Source organism: Talpa occidentalis, unplaced genomic scaffold, assembly GCF_014898055.3.
Source record: "Talpa occidentalis isolate TD23 unplaced genomic scaffold, MPIMG_talOcc4v2.1 talOcc4.10, whole genome shotgun sequence".
NCBI classification, from domain to species: domain Eukaryota; kingdom Metazoa; phylum Chordata; class Mammalia; order Eulipotyphla; family Talpidae; genus Talpa; species Talpa occidentalis.
In genome coordinates this window covers 55,919,839-55,939,478 of record NW_023600993.1, presented here as the reverse complement: position 1 = coordinate 55,939,478, position 19,640 = coordinate 55,919,839, and the positions used below count along the sequence as shown (strand labels likewise).

At 49.1% G+C, this 19,640-nt stretch overlaps 1 protein-coding gene across 3 annotated transcripts in view; it reads right to left on the bottom strand.

The window, feature by feature from the left end:
* Window positions 1-19,640, bottom strand: part of ADCY1 (adenylate cyclase 1) — a 165,566-nt gene that overhangs the window by 129,517 nt on the left and 16,409 nt on the right. For all 3 annotated transcript variants that reach the window (XM_037493224.2, XM_054695670.1, XM_054695677.1), the window contains exons 3-4: window positions 7,946-8,064; window positions 3,327-3,438 (exon numbers count right to left, since the gene is read on the bottom strand). In XM_037493224.2, the coding sequence (XP_037349121.1) occupies window positions 3,327-3,438; window positions 7,946-8,064 (231 nt within the window). The remainder of the gene's footprint in view (window positions 1-3,326; window positions 3,439-7,945; window positions 8,065-19,640) is intronic.

Sequence of the window (19,640 nt, the reverse complement as noted above, 5' to 3'; positions counted from 1 at the left end):
CTGAAATCCTACACCAATTCCCCAAGTTCAGGGAAGCCTCAGCAAACTCAGTGGAAACCTATAATTAGTGTGCCAAAAAAAAAGTTTTCTTCCAAAACATTTCTTAGAATTTTCCAAAATTTATAATTAAGTCTTATTTTATTTTTCTAATATAATCTGATTTCGTAGGAGAAACTACCCAAACCACCACATTAGCCACAAAAATACGAAACTGACTTTGGCCTCCTATGGCTCTGGGCTCTGCTAATTAATTTTCATGCAACTATATTTTATGCTCACATGGCCCAAAGCCCTGGGAAGAGCCCAAAACCCTTCGGGCATCACACTGGGCCATTTTCCAGAAAAGCCAACTATCCCTAAACTAATCACATACAGGGTGGGCTTTACAGTTCATACTCCCTCTGGCACCTCCCTTCTCCTTCTTTATGTCTGAGCATTCAGGTCAGTCCTTAAATGGTGGCCTTGGTGCCTGCCTCACTTTCCTCCCTGGGTCACCTTCTCCTCTCCCTATCCATGCACACACAGCTAGGGGCCCTGTGTGCAAGAGGCCAAAGTCAGTCTGTCTCCACACCTGTCGGTCCCAGAGATGCTCATGGATGTGAGAAGAGCATGCAAAACTCTTGAAGCAGTAGCAGTTGCAGGACTTCACATACCCCAGGAGAAAGGCCAAGTCTCCCTCTCCAAGCACCCCAACCCCAAAGAGCAGGCAGCAAAGGGAGAGATGCAGGGAGCAGGGAGTGTCCCTCAGTGTAACAGAGGAGGAAGGGAGCCAGATGTCGGCTTTATCACCTTCCACCCATCAGGAATGATGTGGTGACACAGCCCAGGCCCATGACGACTTGGTCTATGTTTTCTACCATGGAGCATCAAATGAGTGAGGATGAAAGGAGGCTTCACATTCCTTTCACAACACACACTCAGTCCACAGCGGTGGTCCAGAGTCACCTTCGAAAACTCAAAACGTAATCCCTAACACTTAAAAACTTCTACAAGAAAACGGAGGAGCACACATCCTCACTCATTTGATGCCCATGTGGTGGAAAATGTAGACCAAGTCATCACGGGCCGGGGCTGTGTCACCTCCACCATCCCTGATGAGTGGGAGCTATTAAAGTCAACATCCAGCTCCCGCCCTCCCATTACACCAAAAATGTTTGGTTAGACAAACAACATTTTTCGAGCTATAATATAAATAGCATTACAATTCGTAAAAGAAGACACTGACCACTGGACTTCATGAAAACTAAAAACGCCTCTTCTTCATACAACAATGTTAAGAAAACAGAGAGGTCAAAGTCGAGGTGAAAATATTTGCAAATCAGGTATGTAATGAGGGACATGGAGAAAATACAAAGAGCTAGGGACCACTGAGTCCCTTCCTGGTGGACCAGGAAGGGCCAGGCCCAGAATGCTCCAGGGAGCATTGCTCAGCCCCCAGCCACCAGCCCCCACCCACAGCAGACAAAACTTACCAAAACTGACCCAAAAGCAGAAAGAGCTGGAGCTTCCACCACCACAAGCTATACCTGTGGCACAGGCCACACTCACACCCTCTGCTCCTCCATCATGCTTCTCTCAGAGCACTGGGTTTCTCTGACTGGTGGGAAAGCAGATCCAGGGGGCCTTCTCCCAGGGAAGGGGAGGTGATGTCTGTGTGGAATGAGCCAGAGCTGCTCTAGGGAAACTAGCTCAGTGACCACTGGACAAGGCTGCCTGGGCCTGGCCAATAGCCATCTCCTCACCGACAACACATCATCACATCTAGAGGATCGCCTTGTCTCAGGAAAGACAAAACCTTTTCTAAATAGGGTCCTGCAGAGACTCTGGCCCATGCTCTCAATGGGGTGCCATTCAAGGAAGGGTTCTATCACATGATCCATTTGAAGAGCAAGCAACAACATTACAACTGGACTTTTCAGGATCCTAACAGTTCCCACAAGGAATCTCCTAGAGGAAGTACTATCCTAGAGGAAGCGCACACCCCTGTCCTCTCTCTCTCTTTACCTACCCCAGGTGTCTGCATCAGACTGTCAAGTATTCTCACTTGCACTCAATCACCAAAGCACTACAGATACAGCCAACCTGGCCTGCTGACCATGGCCCACTCCACCTGCTGGTCAAGGGCAGATTCTGGAGCCAGTCCAGGTCTGCAGCCCACTCAGCACCCCTTACCCAGTCCTGCAAAGACACAAAACATCCCTCTACCTGCTGCATAGGCCAGCCCAGCTCCCCAGCCCCCTTCATAGAGTAGAAGTCCAAGACCCTGAACTGTCACCATCCCTGAGAAATGTTCTGACTGGACAGAGTTTGCCACTCCCTAACTCCCTTCCTCTAATAACTGCCCACCAGGGGTCCCACCACATTTACCTAGTGAGGCTGGATGAAGGTGAACCTGGTCCTTGTCTTTGTGTCTCCCAGTCTTCACAGGAGAGGAAAGGTGGACCCGGAGGTCCAAGGAGACCCAGGCAGACAGCACTACAAGAGAGGCTGTTTGCCTGGCCTGAGATGGACCTCCACAGAACTCAGATGTGACCTGCCCCACAAAGGTCTTCGAAACACCAGGACTGGGGCCTCCCTGGTGGCGCAAGGGGGTTAAGCACCGGACTATGAAGCAATTCGCAGCCTCTGCAGCATGAGTTCAATCCCCAGCCCACCAGGGAGAAACCCACATGGCGAAGCAGACCTCTCCAGTCTCACCCACTGCTCCCCTCAGCAGTGTGTTTCAGTCAGTCTGCCTGTTATGTTCCCCACTCTGTCTCTGGTGAATCCTCTCACCCCCTGCATATCCAGCCTGTACCCCAGCTCTTGTATGCATAAATAAATAAATCTTAAAAAAAAAATGCCAGGACTAAGCCAGCTACAGTGAGGGGGCCTGGCATCATGAGTGATCTTCAGCTGGCCCCAGATGACAACTTTCAAATACAGAAGTGGCAGACCCAGAGCAAGAAGGGCCTGCTCCTCAGCCCTCTACCAAGGCTGTCTTTGGCAGGGGCTAGGGGCCATGGGGGCAGAAGGCAGCAGGCAGCCCACAGGCAGATTCATATACTCATGCAGGGCCTCAAAGCAAAGCCAGCGCCTCCTTCTGCCTCTCACCCTTTATCAGAAGTGCCGGGTTGTGCTGGTTGCAAGCGTTTCTCATATGGCAGATGTAATACTCAGGTCCCACAAAACAGATCAAAGAGTGAGGCTGAGACGCTGCTAGATCTAGAGCCTTGGTGGGCAAAACTGCTTCACAATTAGTCTAGTTCACATATCCATGGAGGGAATACACTTGGCATCCGAAAGCAATCTAAATATGTTGCAACAAAGGGAGAGGCTGCACTTACCGTGGCCAATTCATCAAACTTGCCGAAGAGCTCGTTGAGGAGTTTCACCAGCTCCTGTGCCGTGCACTGGGACGCCAAGCCAGTGAAGCCCACGATGTCAGCAAAGAGGATGCTGCAAAAGAAAGGGGTGCCAGCTGCCTCCTCCACACACATGCAGCCCCAGCCACTCACACAAGTTATAGCCCCCTCAGGGCATGTGGGCGCTTACCTCTAAAGTCACTTTAAGATAAATCACGCCAATTATTCCTCAAGGAAGGCTGTGTTGTTCCCACTTTACATGTAAGAACAAGTGAGGCTGGAACAAGCCTTGGTCCCTGGACGAGTAAATGCTAAAGGTTCCTGTTGACCCCTCCCAGGGCATGGGAGAGCAGCTCAGTCACCCCATGCTGATCCCTCCCAGGGATCGGCTCAGAATCTGATAGATGCTGTCGATATACTTGCTGTCCCCTAGATGTGGGGGCCAGCTTGACATCCACAGGCCTGCTCCCCTATCCCAGGGTAGTCCTACGACAGGGTTGTGGCCAGTGACACATGAGAAGATATGACATATTTTAAGAAGAAAGTGGGCTGCTCACCTGCCTGTCCCCTTCTCCCAGCTGACACAATGAGCTGGGTGGCAGAGAGAGCTGTAAGAGCCTCACAGCGAGGTAATGTGCTGTGCAGGGGGCCTCCCCTTCATCTGTTTTGGGGGCTAGGGGTCATACTTCTCTTGAGTCAAAGCCTCTATGTGTTGGGTGTTCACTTATTACAGAACTAGGCCCATGCACAGCACACAATCATCTTCCCAGACACAATTTCTTGGTTATTTAAAAGTCTTAAATATTAAACAACATGGAGGTAGACTGGAGGGTGCAGAAGAATGGAGAACCCTCACAACCCGATGTTTGGGAGTAGGTGGGGGGGGCCTCCTGAAGAGGCCTCAGAGCAGCTGAGGCCCCACACAGGGGAGGGATGAGGGAAACTTAAGCAGGGCCCATCTTAGGACAAGAAGATCTTGGGAACCTACTTGGGAGGGACCACAACCTTATCACAGACTACCACCCATGGTTCTCCTCCAGGCCGCTGGTCCCAGCAAAGAGCTCCTCAGTCCTGAAGATGTTACCAGCCCAACTTTTTTTTTATTACTTGCAGCCAAAAGCATCTCCAGTTATGAAATCTGGATGATCATCACATGTGTATGCACAGAAAGAGATGCCAGACTTGAACATGCATCTCCAGTGTAATGAATAAAGAGATGTTAAATATTTTGCTTTTTGACACAAATGTGTTCAAATCTTGATTCCTGATGCCAGATCTTAATTCAGATCTGCATTTTCAATAATACCTCATACGAGGAAATGGGGTATGCCGCACTTGATATAGGCAAAAAGTAGGGACCCACATCCCAGAAAGGCTTCTCCGTAATGAGGCCCTCACCCTACCACCCACTAACTTCACCCTGCTCATGGACAAAGAGCTGCTGTGTCTACCCCATGACAAGTCTCATGTCCTACTACAACCCCTAACTGCAGAACAGCACACCCTGTGAGACCCCCGAGGGACTTGAGGATGCAGGTTCTCACTTGTCTATCTCATGCACCTAACACAGAGCAGGGGAGAAGTGCCTTTGTTCTGAGTAAGTGAATGAGTGAAAGAATGAATCAAAAGCAGGCATCCAGGATATTACATAACTGACACTGAGAAGCTGAGAGCTGCAAGAGTTGGGGGGGTAGATATAGGACAAGGTTTTTTCTTCTGTTTTGTTATAAGGTTCAGACTCATGTACCATTTTTCCTTCCTTTTCTACTCTCTTAACTGATAACTCACACATAGACTTTTCTCTATCCACTGGCTCTCAGTCTCTGGTCATTCATTTAGTCCCAAAAACCTGACTAAGCCTTACCAACTCTCATGCTAGGAAGGGCCGAGCATTTGACCTGTCCTTTCACCTGAAAACCCTGTTGGAAATTTCCTTCCCAGGAGGGGCCCAGCAAGCTTGTGTGGAGAGTCTCTTACATGCCAGGTCCCGCTTAGGAGCTCAAAGTTCAGGAGAAGACTCAGAGCAGGAATGCACAGACAGAGACACAGCAAAAATTTCAATAAAGCACAGCAAAGCAATGATTTGGAAAGCTCGGAATCTGGCAGGAAGGCTGACAACCCACTTCCGTGATGCAGCCAGCTCTGGGGATATCGAGGGGGGTCTCCAGAGCATGCCCTGGAATTATCCAAAGAAGGAAGGGAAGGAAGGAGGGAGCCAGAGGTAAGAGCTTAGGACTGCCTTCGGTTTTACCTGAGCATGCATGTAGATTTGTGCTGTGCATGGTCTACCGATTCCCAGAAATATCCCCTGAGCCCTTCAAAGCAGCCGATGGAATCTCATTCCCCAGTTTTTCGAGTGTTTTGATTACTTTGCTATTTGGCTCAACTGTTATCACCACCTAAGGTTATGATTCTAAACAACTGCCACTGACTGTTTTCAACAAATGTCCCTGGACAGAGGCTGTTCACACTGAGCTTTGAGTCAGGTAAATAAAGTGGAGTTTTTCAGAGAATTTCCAGAGAGATGAGAAGGATTTTTAGATGTCCTTACTCCACATTCCCAATGACATCAGCCTGTTATGAGCTATAAATGGTATACTGACTTTGGACCTATCTAACAAGGTTGGTAGGGAGGGCAATGAGATGTTCACATTGTTTATATTCGGAAAGCAGAAAGACATCTCCAGCCCTGCTAGAGGAGCTAGGCTTCCACTGGGTTCATTTGTGATAAGGAGCTTCAGCCTCCTACTTCATCTCAGGCCGTCACATCTGCCCCCAGCATATCAGCCTACTGGCTGCTAGGAACATGGCACCTGCCAAGGGATATGGATGAAATTTTTCAGCAGTGAGGAAGCGGTGATTCTCCACATCTGTATTTGTCACACCAGGTTAGGGAAGAGGGAGGAAAAGACACTTGAGCAGCTCGCACCATGCCCAGCTCCACCTGCAGTCCTTAGATTGTTCTGGGAATTTAGTTTTCTTAGCAGGGGTCTGGATCACACATCATGCCTTTACTTACTAGAGAGATGCAGTGGGCAAAAGGGAAAAGTTTAGGTGACATCAACATCAGTCAATCCCAGGTCCAGGTCCAGTCTTACCATTCGCTGGCCAGGGAGTCCTGTGCACTTGCCTCACTTGACTGAACCTCCATTTCCTTACCTATAAAATGCAAGTGACTGGGGGCAGGAGTCACAGGGGTATGTTGACATTAAATGGAACAAAGTGTCCAAAGCAGAAAGGTTCACACTTCCTGGATGCTAATGGTGGCCCCACATACCGGGACTTAACCCCACTCAGCTCCAATGTGCCCCCTCTGCAGCTGCAGGGCACACTGGTCCTTCCTAAGGACAGGAAGGTGGGAGTGTAATGATGGGCTCATTACAAATGAACAAGTACTGCATCTCAGGGACCTAGACCTGCAGCACTTGACACAGACAGAACAAGGTCACTCGTATCATTTACTGTCTCCCAGTGGGCAAGAAGAACTGACACTGATGCCCAGAACAGCCAGAAAGGGACAGCAGAAAGGGAGAGCATGCCAGTTCTTCAAACCACTGTCTTCTACCTGAGCAGCAATATGTGACAGATTGATCCCAAACAGGCAACACTCAACTATTCTGAGTACTTGTGAGGTGAATGCACAATTTAATAAAATAAAATACATTTTAGTATGTTTAAAAACAAACAAGCAAATCTCAGAATGTCCAGGGATGCTGGGGTACTCCCAAGGCTCAGTTAGCTCCCCTGAAAAATGACGGTAGCAATTCCTCCTTCCTGAGGGTCTCTTAAGATGAAGAGTAAGGAAGAAAATGCCCACCCCAAACCTGGCATCACCTAGAACTACATTCAGCTGTTATCCTGACCTGGGCAAATTCCCAGTCCAGAATGCCACTGCCCAAACCCATTTCAGGAGTTCTGACCTCTCTAGTCAATCAGGTAGTAGAAGAGACAAAATGAGAAAGAGGGAAAGCAAATATGACATGCATGAGCTGAGAAGCCACCAGCCCCAGCTTCCTTTGGAGACCTGCTTCCCTGAGGGCCAGGTGCTCACTTGTGACTCCAGACCCATGCCTGACACCTGCTCCCCACACAACTAGGGCCCTCTGCCCACACCCATCATGGCCACCCACTGCTGTCATCACCTTCCACTTCCTCATCAACCACCACCTCCTCCATTACCTCATATTCCATAATCACCCCCCAATTTTCTACAATGCCTCTTCCATCACTTCCCATCTTTACCTTCACCCACTACTTCCTTCATCACCCCGACCTCTTCATCAGCTTCCACATCCTCCATCACCTCCCCTTCCACCATCACCCACCACTTCATCACCTTCTCCATCCCGCCACCTCCACCATCACTTGACACATATCCCATCACCTTCCATGTCCTCTAGCACCTAACCTACAGCACCACCTCCTACCTGCACTATCACCTCCTCCATAACATCTCACCTCTCCTATCATCTCCTCCATCACCCCTCATATCTTCCATTACCCCCAACCTCTCCACAGCCCTACACCTCCATCACCTTACCTATATCATCATCTCCCTCCACAGCTCCCCAAGCCCACCACCAGGCCAGTGCAAGCCCTACCTGACATTGTCATGCCTCTGGATGTAAATCTTGTGGAAAATCCTGTCTGGGGGCTTCAGGAAGTCCTCCTTCATCTCCATGGCGACATTCCGGGGTAGAAGACTCATGAGCAGCCGCTCCTGGACAGAAAGATGGGAGACAGGCCTGCATGATATGGCAGGATCCTCCTAAGTGTCCTCCACCCACCTACCCTGATAAGGCTGACACTGAGGACCTGACCTCTTAGTGGCTGCAGACCCTCCTCGAATGCAGCTGGCATGTGACCCAGTCCTGTAGGCCCTGCCGGGCCCCTGGAGACTTGATGGCCATGCCCAGGCCTGCACTGTCACTGCACAGGTACCTTGCTCCTTGGATGCTGGGCAAGCACCCACATGGCCTCCAAACACCCTGGCTGCCCACAGCACCCCTCACTGTTCCTTGCACTCTCCCATCATTGGCCTCACCCTTCACCCCATGCACAACACCAGCCCAAGAGAGACTCTCCATGATGGCCGACAAAAGCCTCTGTCCCCTGGGACAGCCAGGATCCCCTTGTTTTCACAGAAACAAGTAGTCTTGGAGAAAATGTGACAGTTTCTGCACATGGGTCAGACAGAACTTTCCTTGACCCCCAGCGGATGGAATAAACGTGTGGGCTTTACTACAAAAGGAGCTGGGTCACCTTGGGGACTCCTGAACCCTTCCCGGGCTGAAGTCAGGACTTAGCCTCTCCTCCTACTTTCCCTGCCCTCAACCCTGCCAGCCCGTGACCAGCTGGCCATAACCACGTCAGAGAACCCGTGTTCCAGAAACTGGGCGAGACCCATGCCTCCCTCAGTGCCTCTCTCTCCCCTCCCCACTCTACTGGAAAGGAAACAAAGGAATGAACTTCAGACATGACAGAAAACTAAGGAGGACATCCTAGTGGCCAAGGCAAAGCAGGTAAGATGTGAAGAAGCAGCCCTGCCTCGCTCAGCTCCAGCCAGCAGTCCCCACGCTCCTCTCCAGGCCCACTGCCTGTCCCTTCCAAAGAGGAAGGCATCTGGGCTCTGGCCTGTCTCCGCCGGCATGGAGCAGGGTGGCCAGTGCAGCTCTGAGGCCACCTCTGTGACCAGGAGCAGCCCCAATCCACGTGAGGTCCTCAGAAGGACAATGGGAACAGCAGCAGTGACAAGAGTCTTGCAGATCCTGAAAGCCCAGCAGATTTCTGGGAAGTGGCCAAAGAGGCTCAAGGTGGGGGTGTGAAAGTTTCACCCACTTTGGTTCCAGAATTCACATTGATTTTAGGATAGGAGAGTCCATTTAATATGTCTCCATTTAAACTTGTGAGGCAACTGGCCAGGTGTACTCCTGCCAGATGTAAGTGGAGTAAGTATGTGCAACCAGGCAAGGCTGCCTTGATCCTAGCCCCAGAGCTCAAGGCCCCGACTCTGGGGCCTGAATGAGGCCTGAAACTACACTGAAGGTCCACTTGCTGTGGCCCCATGCAGTTCCTGCTGGACAGACCCCAGCACAGAGGAGGATCCTGCAACAGCACAAATGCCGTGACCACACCACATTAGGTCACATGAAGAGGACCCTCCAAGACCTGGCTACATGCCTGCACTCTGACACAGAAGTGTGCAGGGACAAGTTTCAAGAACAAAGGCAGAGACCCCACCACACAGCTTGAGCCTGATGGTGGGGAGGGGTACACTGCTCCCCTCCCTTGGTTAAGGGGCTTATGAGGACATGGCCTGTGGAAAGGGGCCATTGCAGACTGCCAGCTATACTTGAGGTGGAGGGAACCTGGGCAGGGTGCTTACTCGAGTCTCTGCTTCAAGAGACCAGGAGCAGAGTCAGCAGTGCAGACACACCTGGAGGCTTCTGGAGAATATCACCTCTCTGAGGTACAAATCACAAAAACAGAAGTAGGCGGACAGCACAAGCCACCTCAGGAAAGTGGTCTGAGAGCACAGCACAGCCTTGCATATTCTCACACAGCCCCAGTGTCATGCAGCATCAACAACCCTGAGCCCTCGGGCTGCCCTGCCATACCTATGGGCTCAGGGAGGCAGCACCTGCACCCTAAGTATCCACACAAAAGGTCTCCAGGACAAGGAGCATGTGGTGCCCTGCAGACGCTCCCTGGCATCACATCCAAGCTTGGCCACTCTGGGTGGGCAGTTTATTCCATCATGTCTGGCGGGCAGTGCCAGCACAACCTGCACGGAACGTACTGACCCAGGCCTCAGGCCCTGCTGAGCCGTGGTACTCTGTGCTCAGCATCATGTCCCACAGGACCTCAACTTCAGCTCAGCGACTCCCCTGCTTCCTTTCAAATCTCTCACCTGCATCCACAAACACAAGGAGGCCCACCAGGGTCAAGTCCAGCAAAACTTCCCTTTCTTAGTGCCATGTTAACCTCCTTCACCTTCTCCACACATGCCCACCCAGGCCCTGGCCCCGCGCTCCTTGAGGAGCTGTGACCTGAGCTGGGTCGGGCCATAGTAGGGCCTCAGGGACTCCTGCTGTTCACATCACCTCAGCTGCCCTGTCTGCTCTGGACTGAGCACCGGGAAACTGAGTCAGCCACAGACCCAGGGGCTACACCAGAAAAGAAGGAAATGAAAAGGCAGAGGAAACCCTAACCTGCCCTGGACCTCAAGAGATGGCTGGAGAGCATCCAGAGGTGCCGCAGATGCCAACCCCACAGGAAGCCTGGGTGTGTGGCTCCTAGCACAGGGAGCATGGTGCCGAGGCACGGGTGCTGGGAGAGGTGGCTGCAGCAGGGACAGCCGCCGTCCTGGCCCCACGGTCCCCACAGCCTTCTCTAGCTCCACAATCTAGCCCTAATTTTCCCCTGAGGACTTGGTGAGCTGAATGAACACTGTATTGTCCAGCCTACTGTGCAGGTAAATGTGGCCAAGGAAGTAAGAGTTGAAGGGTCATGTGAGATCTAGAATATTCCCTAAACACAGCCCACTTCTTGCTCTCTACTCCCTACTGGCCTGGGATACAGATATGATGTCTGGATATCTAACTGTCATCTTAGCTCAAGAGGATAAAGAGCACATGCTAGGCCTCCCCAGTGGTGCGGCGGGTTAAGCACAGCACTGTGAGGCTGTCCGCAGCCTCAGCAGTGCAGGTTCAATTCCTGGCCAGCCAGAGATACTCACATGGCACGGCAGACCTCTCCTGTCTTGCCCACTGCTTCCCTCAGCAGTGCCTTCTCTCTGTCTGCCTGTTCTGCTCCCTGCTGTCTCCGGTGAATTCTCTTACCCTCCCCTGCCTCTGGCCTGTACCCCAGTTCTTGTATAAATAAAATAAATCTTTTTTTTTAAAAAAAGAGCACATGCTAATGCGGCCAGACACTTAACTAAATGGACACCAGGTTAGGAGACTTTCATGGATCAGAGCTATCACACCTACCATAAAGTGCCTGTCCTGGGATATGTGTATAAGAGAAAAGGAGCTAGTTCACTTACACAAGCCATGGCCATAGGGAGACACTAATGGTAGGCTATATCCCTGACCACGGGGACATTTGCTCTGTCCAGGAGACTGGCAATGGTGCCTAAAGCCATCACACATGAATCATGGTTAAAAGTATATAACCTTTCCCTTAAGGAGCAAAAAAGCCATTTGCCAAGAACAGTACCATCCACAGCTACAAACAAAAAAGCAGCAAACTACCAGGGACAAAGAAATTCAGTGAAATCCACACCCAATCTCAAACTATAAAGCCAAAGCAGAAAAAGTATTAACATCAGAGGCAGACAGGAGTATTGCCATGTTCTAACCAGCAAAAATAAGATAAAAAGCCAGAAATCAAAAGGACATATCTGTGAATATGAGTCACATGCAGTATCCCAGTGTCTGATAAAAGCTACACAACAATCTTAATACATTTATCTTAACAATCAAAATGTGACTTGATATACATAGACTATTTTTTTATATTCATCAAATCTATGTTAAAATTCTTTATTTTATTTTATATATTTTTACATCATTTTTCATTTTTGCACAATGTATGCATTTTCATCTTGGTTATATTCCCTATACAATTCCCACCACCCTTATTTTGACCTACTCCCTCCTCCCCTCAACCCCCCTCCCCCGTAGTATGTCTCTGGTTTATAGTTGCTTGTTGATTTTGATTTTTAATTTATTATAATTAGTCTTTTTCCTGATCCCTTATTTAGGTTTTCTAAATTCCTGCTATGAGTGAGACCACTTGGTATTTTTCTTTTTCTTTCTGGCTTATTTTGCTGAGCATGATCCCTTCCAGCTCCATCCATGTTGCTGCAAATTGCATGAGTTTATCTTTTTTGATTGCTAAGTAATATTCCATTGTATATACATACCACATCTTCTTGATTATATGGACTATTCTTAATAAACATTAGACATTGAAATAACAAGTGTAAAGTCTCTGTTTCTGGGAAGGCAGAATATTTTTCTCTGTTCTTCCCCCTCTGACCTACTGAAAGTCTTGGTCATTACACATAAAACATTCAACAAAAGGTTCTGCAAGGCAGGAGCAAGAAGGCAGAGGCCAGGACTGAGCAACAACATGGAGGTGAGGCCCAGATTTCTTTCTGACTCACGTATCCCAGACTGAGTATGGAGTCACAGGTGTCCCAGGAAGGGACATAGTGAGGAGAGAGACAGAGACAGAGAAAAAGCCTCAATTTCTCTAAAAAGGAAAGCAAATAATCACATGAAAAGATGCTCAACATCCAGCCATTAGGGACACACACTGATCCCTCACTATATACCCATCAGAACTGTTAAAATTAAAACGTGACACCACCACTTGCTAGCAAAGATGCAGAGAAATGGGGCACCTCGTGCTTTGCTTTTGGGAACAAAATATGGTCTGACCCCATGCTAGAAAACAGTTTCACAATTTCCCAATAAACTAAATATCAACCACCAAATGACCAACAACTGCACTCAGACATTCAATGCCAGAGAAGTTAAGACTTTGTTCACACAAGAACCTGTATGAGGATGCTCACAGCAATTTTATTCGTAGCAGCCCCAAACTGGAAACTGCTGAAGTGTTCTTCAGTAGGTGAGTGGCTGAGCCAAGGCTGAGCCCACACCCAGAACAATGCTCAGCAATGAAAGGGAATGGACCACCAACACCACAGCAACCAGGACGGGTCTTCTGAGCATGATTCTGAGTGAAGGAAGCCATGGACACCCCACTGTCCCACACGGCTCACTCCAGGAACTCTACTCCTCCTGGAACCTGGTCCAGCCTCTCGGCTCCCATGGCTTAGAGAGGGAAGGAAGGGGAGAAACCCAGCAGAAGGGACCCTCCTTCCCAACCTCGCTCTGCTTCTCCCCCTCCAGCTGGATGAGAGTTTTATGTCACACAGACATTCGGGGTAAGGGCCTCATTCAAAACCCGGGGCCAGGGGCCCACCCAGCCCTGTGCACTGAGCCTCTCAGTGATGAACTAGCCAGGACTGGGATCCAGTGTCTTCTTACTGTCAAAACATGCACTTGACAGCTATTTGAACTAGAGTATGTAGTTTGGTGAGTGTTATAGACTGAATTGTGCCCCTCAGAAGTCATGTGGAACCTAACTCCCAATATGACTATTTTGAGAAGGGGCTTTTAGGGGGTAACTGAGATCAAATCCCATAGGACTGGCAATCTTATAAGAGGAGGAAGAGAATGCTCCCTCTCCGGGCACACAGTGAGGAAAGGCCATGTGAGGACACAGCAAGAAGGCAGCATCTGCAACCAGAAGCAGCTCTCAGCAGAACCTGAACATGCTGGTTCCCAGATCTAGACTTCCAGCCTCCTAACTGCAAGAGATCAACGTCTGCTGCTTGAGCTGCCAGCCTATGTACTGCGCCATGGCAGCATCAGCACATTAAACAACATCTGGGGCCTCATAAGCCTCCCTGCACCCACAAATGCTGCAGAGCGTTCCCATGCCAGGCCCAGGGCTTCAAGCAGCTCTAGTGTCTTCTCCATGGTGTGTAGCACCCTCAGGGAGATGCTGGGGATCTGTATGGCTTCCCTGGCACAAATCCTAAAGCAGATGCTGCAGAAACCATGTCCCACAAAACAATACAGGGAGCTGGGCAGCAGACCAGCCATGCAATGAGGTACAGCCTGGAAGCTGCAGAATCCCCAGTACATGCCTGCCACAGGCAGCCACAGATAGAAGTGAAGCATCCAGCTGGAAGCGGGGTAGAAATCAAGTCAGAAGTCCAGTTCCCACCTATCAGAGGGCGCTCTAGGAGCCTGGGGCCAAGCCTTGTGGGTAAGTGCCCCAGGTCTCAGCTGTGCTTCCACAGCATGTCCTGGCAATGGCACGGGTGATGACAGGAGGAGACAGGGCCCCCCAACCAGTCTTGCCCCTCCTTACCCACAGCCCTGTACCATGATGCAAAAGGAACCAGATGAACAGAAAGCTGGGTCTCTCCCAACCCATTTGGGTGCCTTGAAGCCAACACTGCTCATGAACATGGGACTGGAAGACACGTGGAATCCCTGTGGCTATCTTATCTCTTTCTGAGACTGGCATCCCATCCGCCAAAGTGTTAAGACATTTAGGGCAAGAAGTGCAATGCCTAAAGAAAATTAAACAACTAACTATACCCAGGACCCCAGGAAACATTCTCCAGAGCTGATAAAACTCAGGGGGAGGCAAGAATCACTCAGAGGGGAGAAAGGCAGACTCCCACACTTCAATCTATAGGCAGGCCAATAAAGTCCTAGAAGAACAAAAAGCACCCAGATGGTGGGGGTGTACCTCAAAACTGGCAGGTCTCTGCCAGTTTTAAAACAATTCCCCCCAGGCTCTCCCCCTGCCAGGGAAGGGCACAGCTGGTTGGTTGATAACATAGCAACTCAGGCCAACCTGCTGTAGAGGGAAATAAACTACACTTGCCAGCACAGTAGATGGAAAGTGACTTAGAAGCTATTACCTGGAGCAATAAACCAATGCCTGCATAATATACCCATTTAAGGCAAGCGGTCTCCCCGTGCAGTTGTGCTGACCCAGGACTCTGCCTGCCCAGACCTCTCTCTTGGTGTAATTTCATTCTGTCTCTAAACAAACTTTGCTTTTTCTTCTGCTAAAGATGTAGCTGTGAATTCTTCTGACATCACAGTCAAGGACTGAGGAACCCAGAATCCAGGAACCCCAAAGCCCTACAACAAAGGAGTTTCTATCCTATGGATGATCAGGTTGGAACGTTCTTGGGAATTTTGTATGACTCATTTGCCAAGCTCTCTGGGACTGGAGATCTTTTGGGGGAGAACTTTTTTTTTACGAAGCCAATCTTTTAAATGGTTTCAGGGTTGGTTTAGTTTTGTTTTGTTTTTTCCATCTAGAATCAATTTTGGTAACTGATACTTTTCTGGGACATGATCCATTTTACCTAAGTTTTCAAATGTCCTGGCATAAGATCATTCTTAGTGTTCCCCTCCTGTCTATCTTTAGCCAGGCTTTGTCTGTGGCCATGAGCTTTCCCAGTCCTAATATCCCTTATCTGGATTCACTCTTTCTTCTGCATCTTAAAGCATTTTTATTCCAAAGGAACAACTTTTGACTTTTGTTCTGAACCTGAAATAGCCCTGTTCAAAGACTGTTCACAAGCATTTGGAAGAGCTTAGCTCAGCTACCTATCAACCCAGAGTCTCTGTGGAGTCCTTTGATGACTGAGGAGACATAAGAGTATAAAGGGACAATGTGGGCCATCTTTTGGAGAGATTCTGGGCTTCAGTCTCACTGCACCTGTGGTGCTATCAGCTACTTTGCCACTCGATTAATCATCCTTCCTATCATTTAATTCTCTGAGTCAGGCCCTGTTCTCAAACTTATACAGCAAAATAAAGTCCATATATGCTGAACAATAATTCAGAGGCCTGAAGCTAGTCTTAAAGAAATCCCACAAGTCAAAAAGAACATCTGAGGATCTCAACCATCTTCCATTTGGACATCTTTTGGGAAAGGTGGAGTTGGGCAGTCCCGAGTCCCTGTTTTATTCTGTTTAGTGGGAGGAGGGGTCAATTCACCACATCCAAATCCCTCTCAAAGGAGCTAGTCTCAGGGACTCTGAGACCCAGGTTATTTTTCAAAGTACAGCAGAGAACTTCCCAGAAGCAAATTAAGTATCCAATGAAGAAAATAGGTCCCCTGTCTAGTCACTCTCTTGCAGTCCATCTGGGCCTATGGACAGAAAGACGGAGATTTATTCTGTTATTGGTGGAGGTCATGCGCTTAGATACAGGTCAGGGGAGTCACGTGTGTATCTGCACATGGCAGGGCAGGACACCAATAACAAATTTTGCAGCCAAAGCAGTGTACTTCCTTTTAAAATTACCTTCAGGCAACTGCAGGGCTATTAGTTCCAAACAATATAGAGGGGAGGGAATGCTCCCGAACACTGTGCAATCATTACCTCCTTTTCTGAGATCAGGAGTCGACTAATAGACCCAGGATACCTCGGTGCTTCCCCATCACAGGCCGGTTAAGTGGTAACCACTCACCTTGCCATGTTACCTGACACAAAATCCACCATGTTTAAAGTGAAATACCCCTACCCACTGAGTACAAAAAGTAATTGATCAACTGGGAGCAAGAACAATTTTGGAAGCAGGTTTATAAGTCAGCATGAAGGGCCTGTCCTCAATCACGTTACTGCCCAGTATTCCAGAACGGAAGCAATGTTTCTCCAACAGTTCCCACCTGAGTATTCCTGTCCTAGTGATACATCAACAAAGGATATATCTTTCTCTGTCCACCAGATAAACTCTCCCATCTCCTCTCTTTCCCTCCAGGTTTAATAATCCCTGCTTTCTTACATTTCAAAGGAAAAGAGTTTCACTACAAAAATAACTTCAGAATTGATGATGGCAAAAGCAAGCTGGCACCAAACAGAATCATCAGACACTTGCATTGTAAGAATGGACAAACTGACCCCCTGCCCACTCCCCCTTCTACTCTCTTGTAACTCTGGATAAATACCCCTGCCCTCTGCTGAAGAGCAGGATGGTAGTCTTTCAGACACAAGTCTGCTGCCCTCCTCAATTTGCCAACAAATTTAACTACTCTGCTTCTTAAACTCTGTCCTTTTATTGGGCAAAGGAACTGAAACTGGCCAGCATTCCACTATCTCTGGAACTGGCAGCTGGGACAGACCAGGGGGTTAATGTTGGGTGTTTGCACTTCAGAATGGTGTCCCTTGACTCTCCCCCACCCCTACAAGCCACAAAGAAGCAGCCCTATCTTGCACGCACATTCCTGGAAGATGTTTTCTGGATCTCTCAAGAGAAACACCTGCTTCGAGCACTGACGCACAATTGTTAGAAAGCTCCAACCACGGCACCTCTGAAAAGGACAACTTTGCCAAACCTTTGGTGTATCTGCCACCCCGCCTCCAAGTTCTTACCTTTGTGCCGACCACTCAAGCGCAGGTCCAGCCAAGACTCTCTCCAGCTAGTACATGTCAGAGCCCCCACCCCTTGGTCAAGTACACTTACCTTCCAGCATGCAAGCTGCCCATGAGCTGCCCTGCCTCCCTCTTTACCTTCTCCCTTCTCTTCCCAGCAGAGACCACAACAAATTAAAATACTTCCCTCCAACACCAACATCCTCAACACCTCTATCACACTTCTCCCCAGACTACACCTTCCTCAAGAAACATAAGATGCTACCTAGTCCGGCACCTCCTAGCATCCCGCAGAAACCTAGGGGCACCCCTCCTGACACACAAGTGTTCATTCCAGCGCTGGATCACAGCACCCTCCCCCAGAACTGCCATACAACCTGCATCCCCTCCCATCGCCAGGGGGCATTCACCAATGTTCCCTCAGGTCACTGAGGGTGCTGCCCCTCCGGGCAAAGACTCTAGAAGCAACTGTTGAATAGGTTTGTTTGTTAATTAAGTTGAAATGTGAAAACGCAGTAAACTATCAGGTCTGGTGTCTCTCACCTGTGACTTGGGGGTGGGGAGATAGCATAGGGGGCAGGGTGGGCACAGAGGGGTTGCAAAGATGAGGGGAAGCTCCTTGGTCACCCTGTGTGGCTCCCCTGGACTCTCTAGGCAGTTCCCCAGAAGGTATCAAATGCCTGTCAATGCTTGAAGGGCCCCCCCCACAGGTGTCTAAGTCCTGTCTGAACCAAAGCACTACCCTTTTACTCCTTCCCACACACACACCCCCTCCCTCCAGCCCCCCTCCGCCCACCAGACAGCTTTCTAAGCTAAAATCAGGCAGCTGGAACCAGGGAGTAAACCTGAGTGCCCGGTGCAAGGCCAGCCAGGTAGATGGTTGTTCTGAGGTACAACCCCACAGTATGTGATGCAGTCCACAGAAAGGGTGCAGCCAGCCAGGACCTGGCTTACTTGCTCAAACCCACAGCGATCTCAGGGAAATGAGACTCCCCAATCACTCTTCATATTCCCAGATGTTTGTTCAACTTGAAAGCGAGAAATCAAACCACAAAGGGAAATAATTCCTATGTTTAAAAATATTAAAAAATGAATTTTTATTAAAAGACAGGCAAAGCAAGAGGAGTAGAACTGGAGGACAGCAGGAGCACTTCCGAGGAGGCATCAGTCTCCGTATGGCAAGCCTCTGAGTCAAACCCCCAGGAAAAGTCAGAACACGCACTCCATGAAGACAGACAGAAAGGAAAACTAGCATAAGCAGCAGTAGTCCGCGGCAGGAAACAGCAAGCAGCTCTGAATAAACAGAAGGTACTGAGCGCTGACAGGAAAAGAGGGAACAGGGAGAGCGGAGGGGAAAGGAAAAAGTCAACCAGAAGCAACACCAGAACATGCAGGAGAACCTGGCGGAGGCTCCAGGCAGCTTTCCACCCATGGACATGGGCGGGCCTGGGAATCTGAGTTTCTAGCAGGTTCTCCAAGATGCCAGCACAGACAGGCCTGGGGCACCATTGCTACTCAGAGCCTAGTGTAACTGGGTACTACTTATAAGACATAATGAAGTACAATTTTGGAAACTATCCCAGGACCTAGGGAGAGATGACACCACATTTGTACTCCTGAAAATGTAACGAAGGGAATGCCTGGAGTCTCTAGGAATAAAGATGTGCACAAGAAAAACCCATTTTTAAAAACCTGGTGTCTGAACATCAGATGTGGAGCACATCAGTCAAACAGGAGAAAAGAAGCAGCTGTTTAAGTCATGGTGACAGCCCTGCGGGTACAGCCGTGGGAAACATTAAGGCAAAATGCAGAAAGTAAAATTACATACACACCAAAATGACCACCATGTGAGGAAAGCATATACACAAAGGTGAAACCCTGAAAACAGTGCATTCAGCAGGATGGACGGTGCGAACATATTGGAAAATGTTCTGGGTCTAGCAGGTCGAGCAGACAAGAGACAAACGCAAAGTGCACAGACTAGAAGTCTGTGCCAGGGTTATGCAAAAACCTACACCTGCAGGTAATGCCAGTGTGTACAACCAAAAGGCTAAGGAGTAAGATAGGGAGGATTTAAACAATGGGCACAATGCTTTCTTCAGAAAGGAAGAGACTAAACCCCAGCATTTGCCTCTCAGTGTAATAGACTTCAGGGTTTTTCTTTTTTTTTTCTTTTTTACTTTTGACTTTCTGTCAATGAATTTAATCAGAAGGCCAGACAGGAAGCATTAGGTAAGTTTTATTAGACTTGTGCACAAGGGAGACAGCTCCAGAGAGGAAGGTTTGGGGGCTGCTCTCTGGGGGAATTT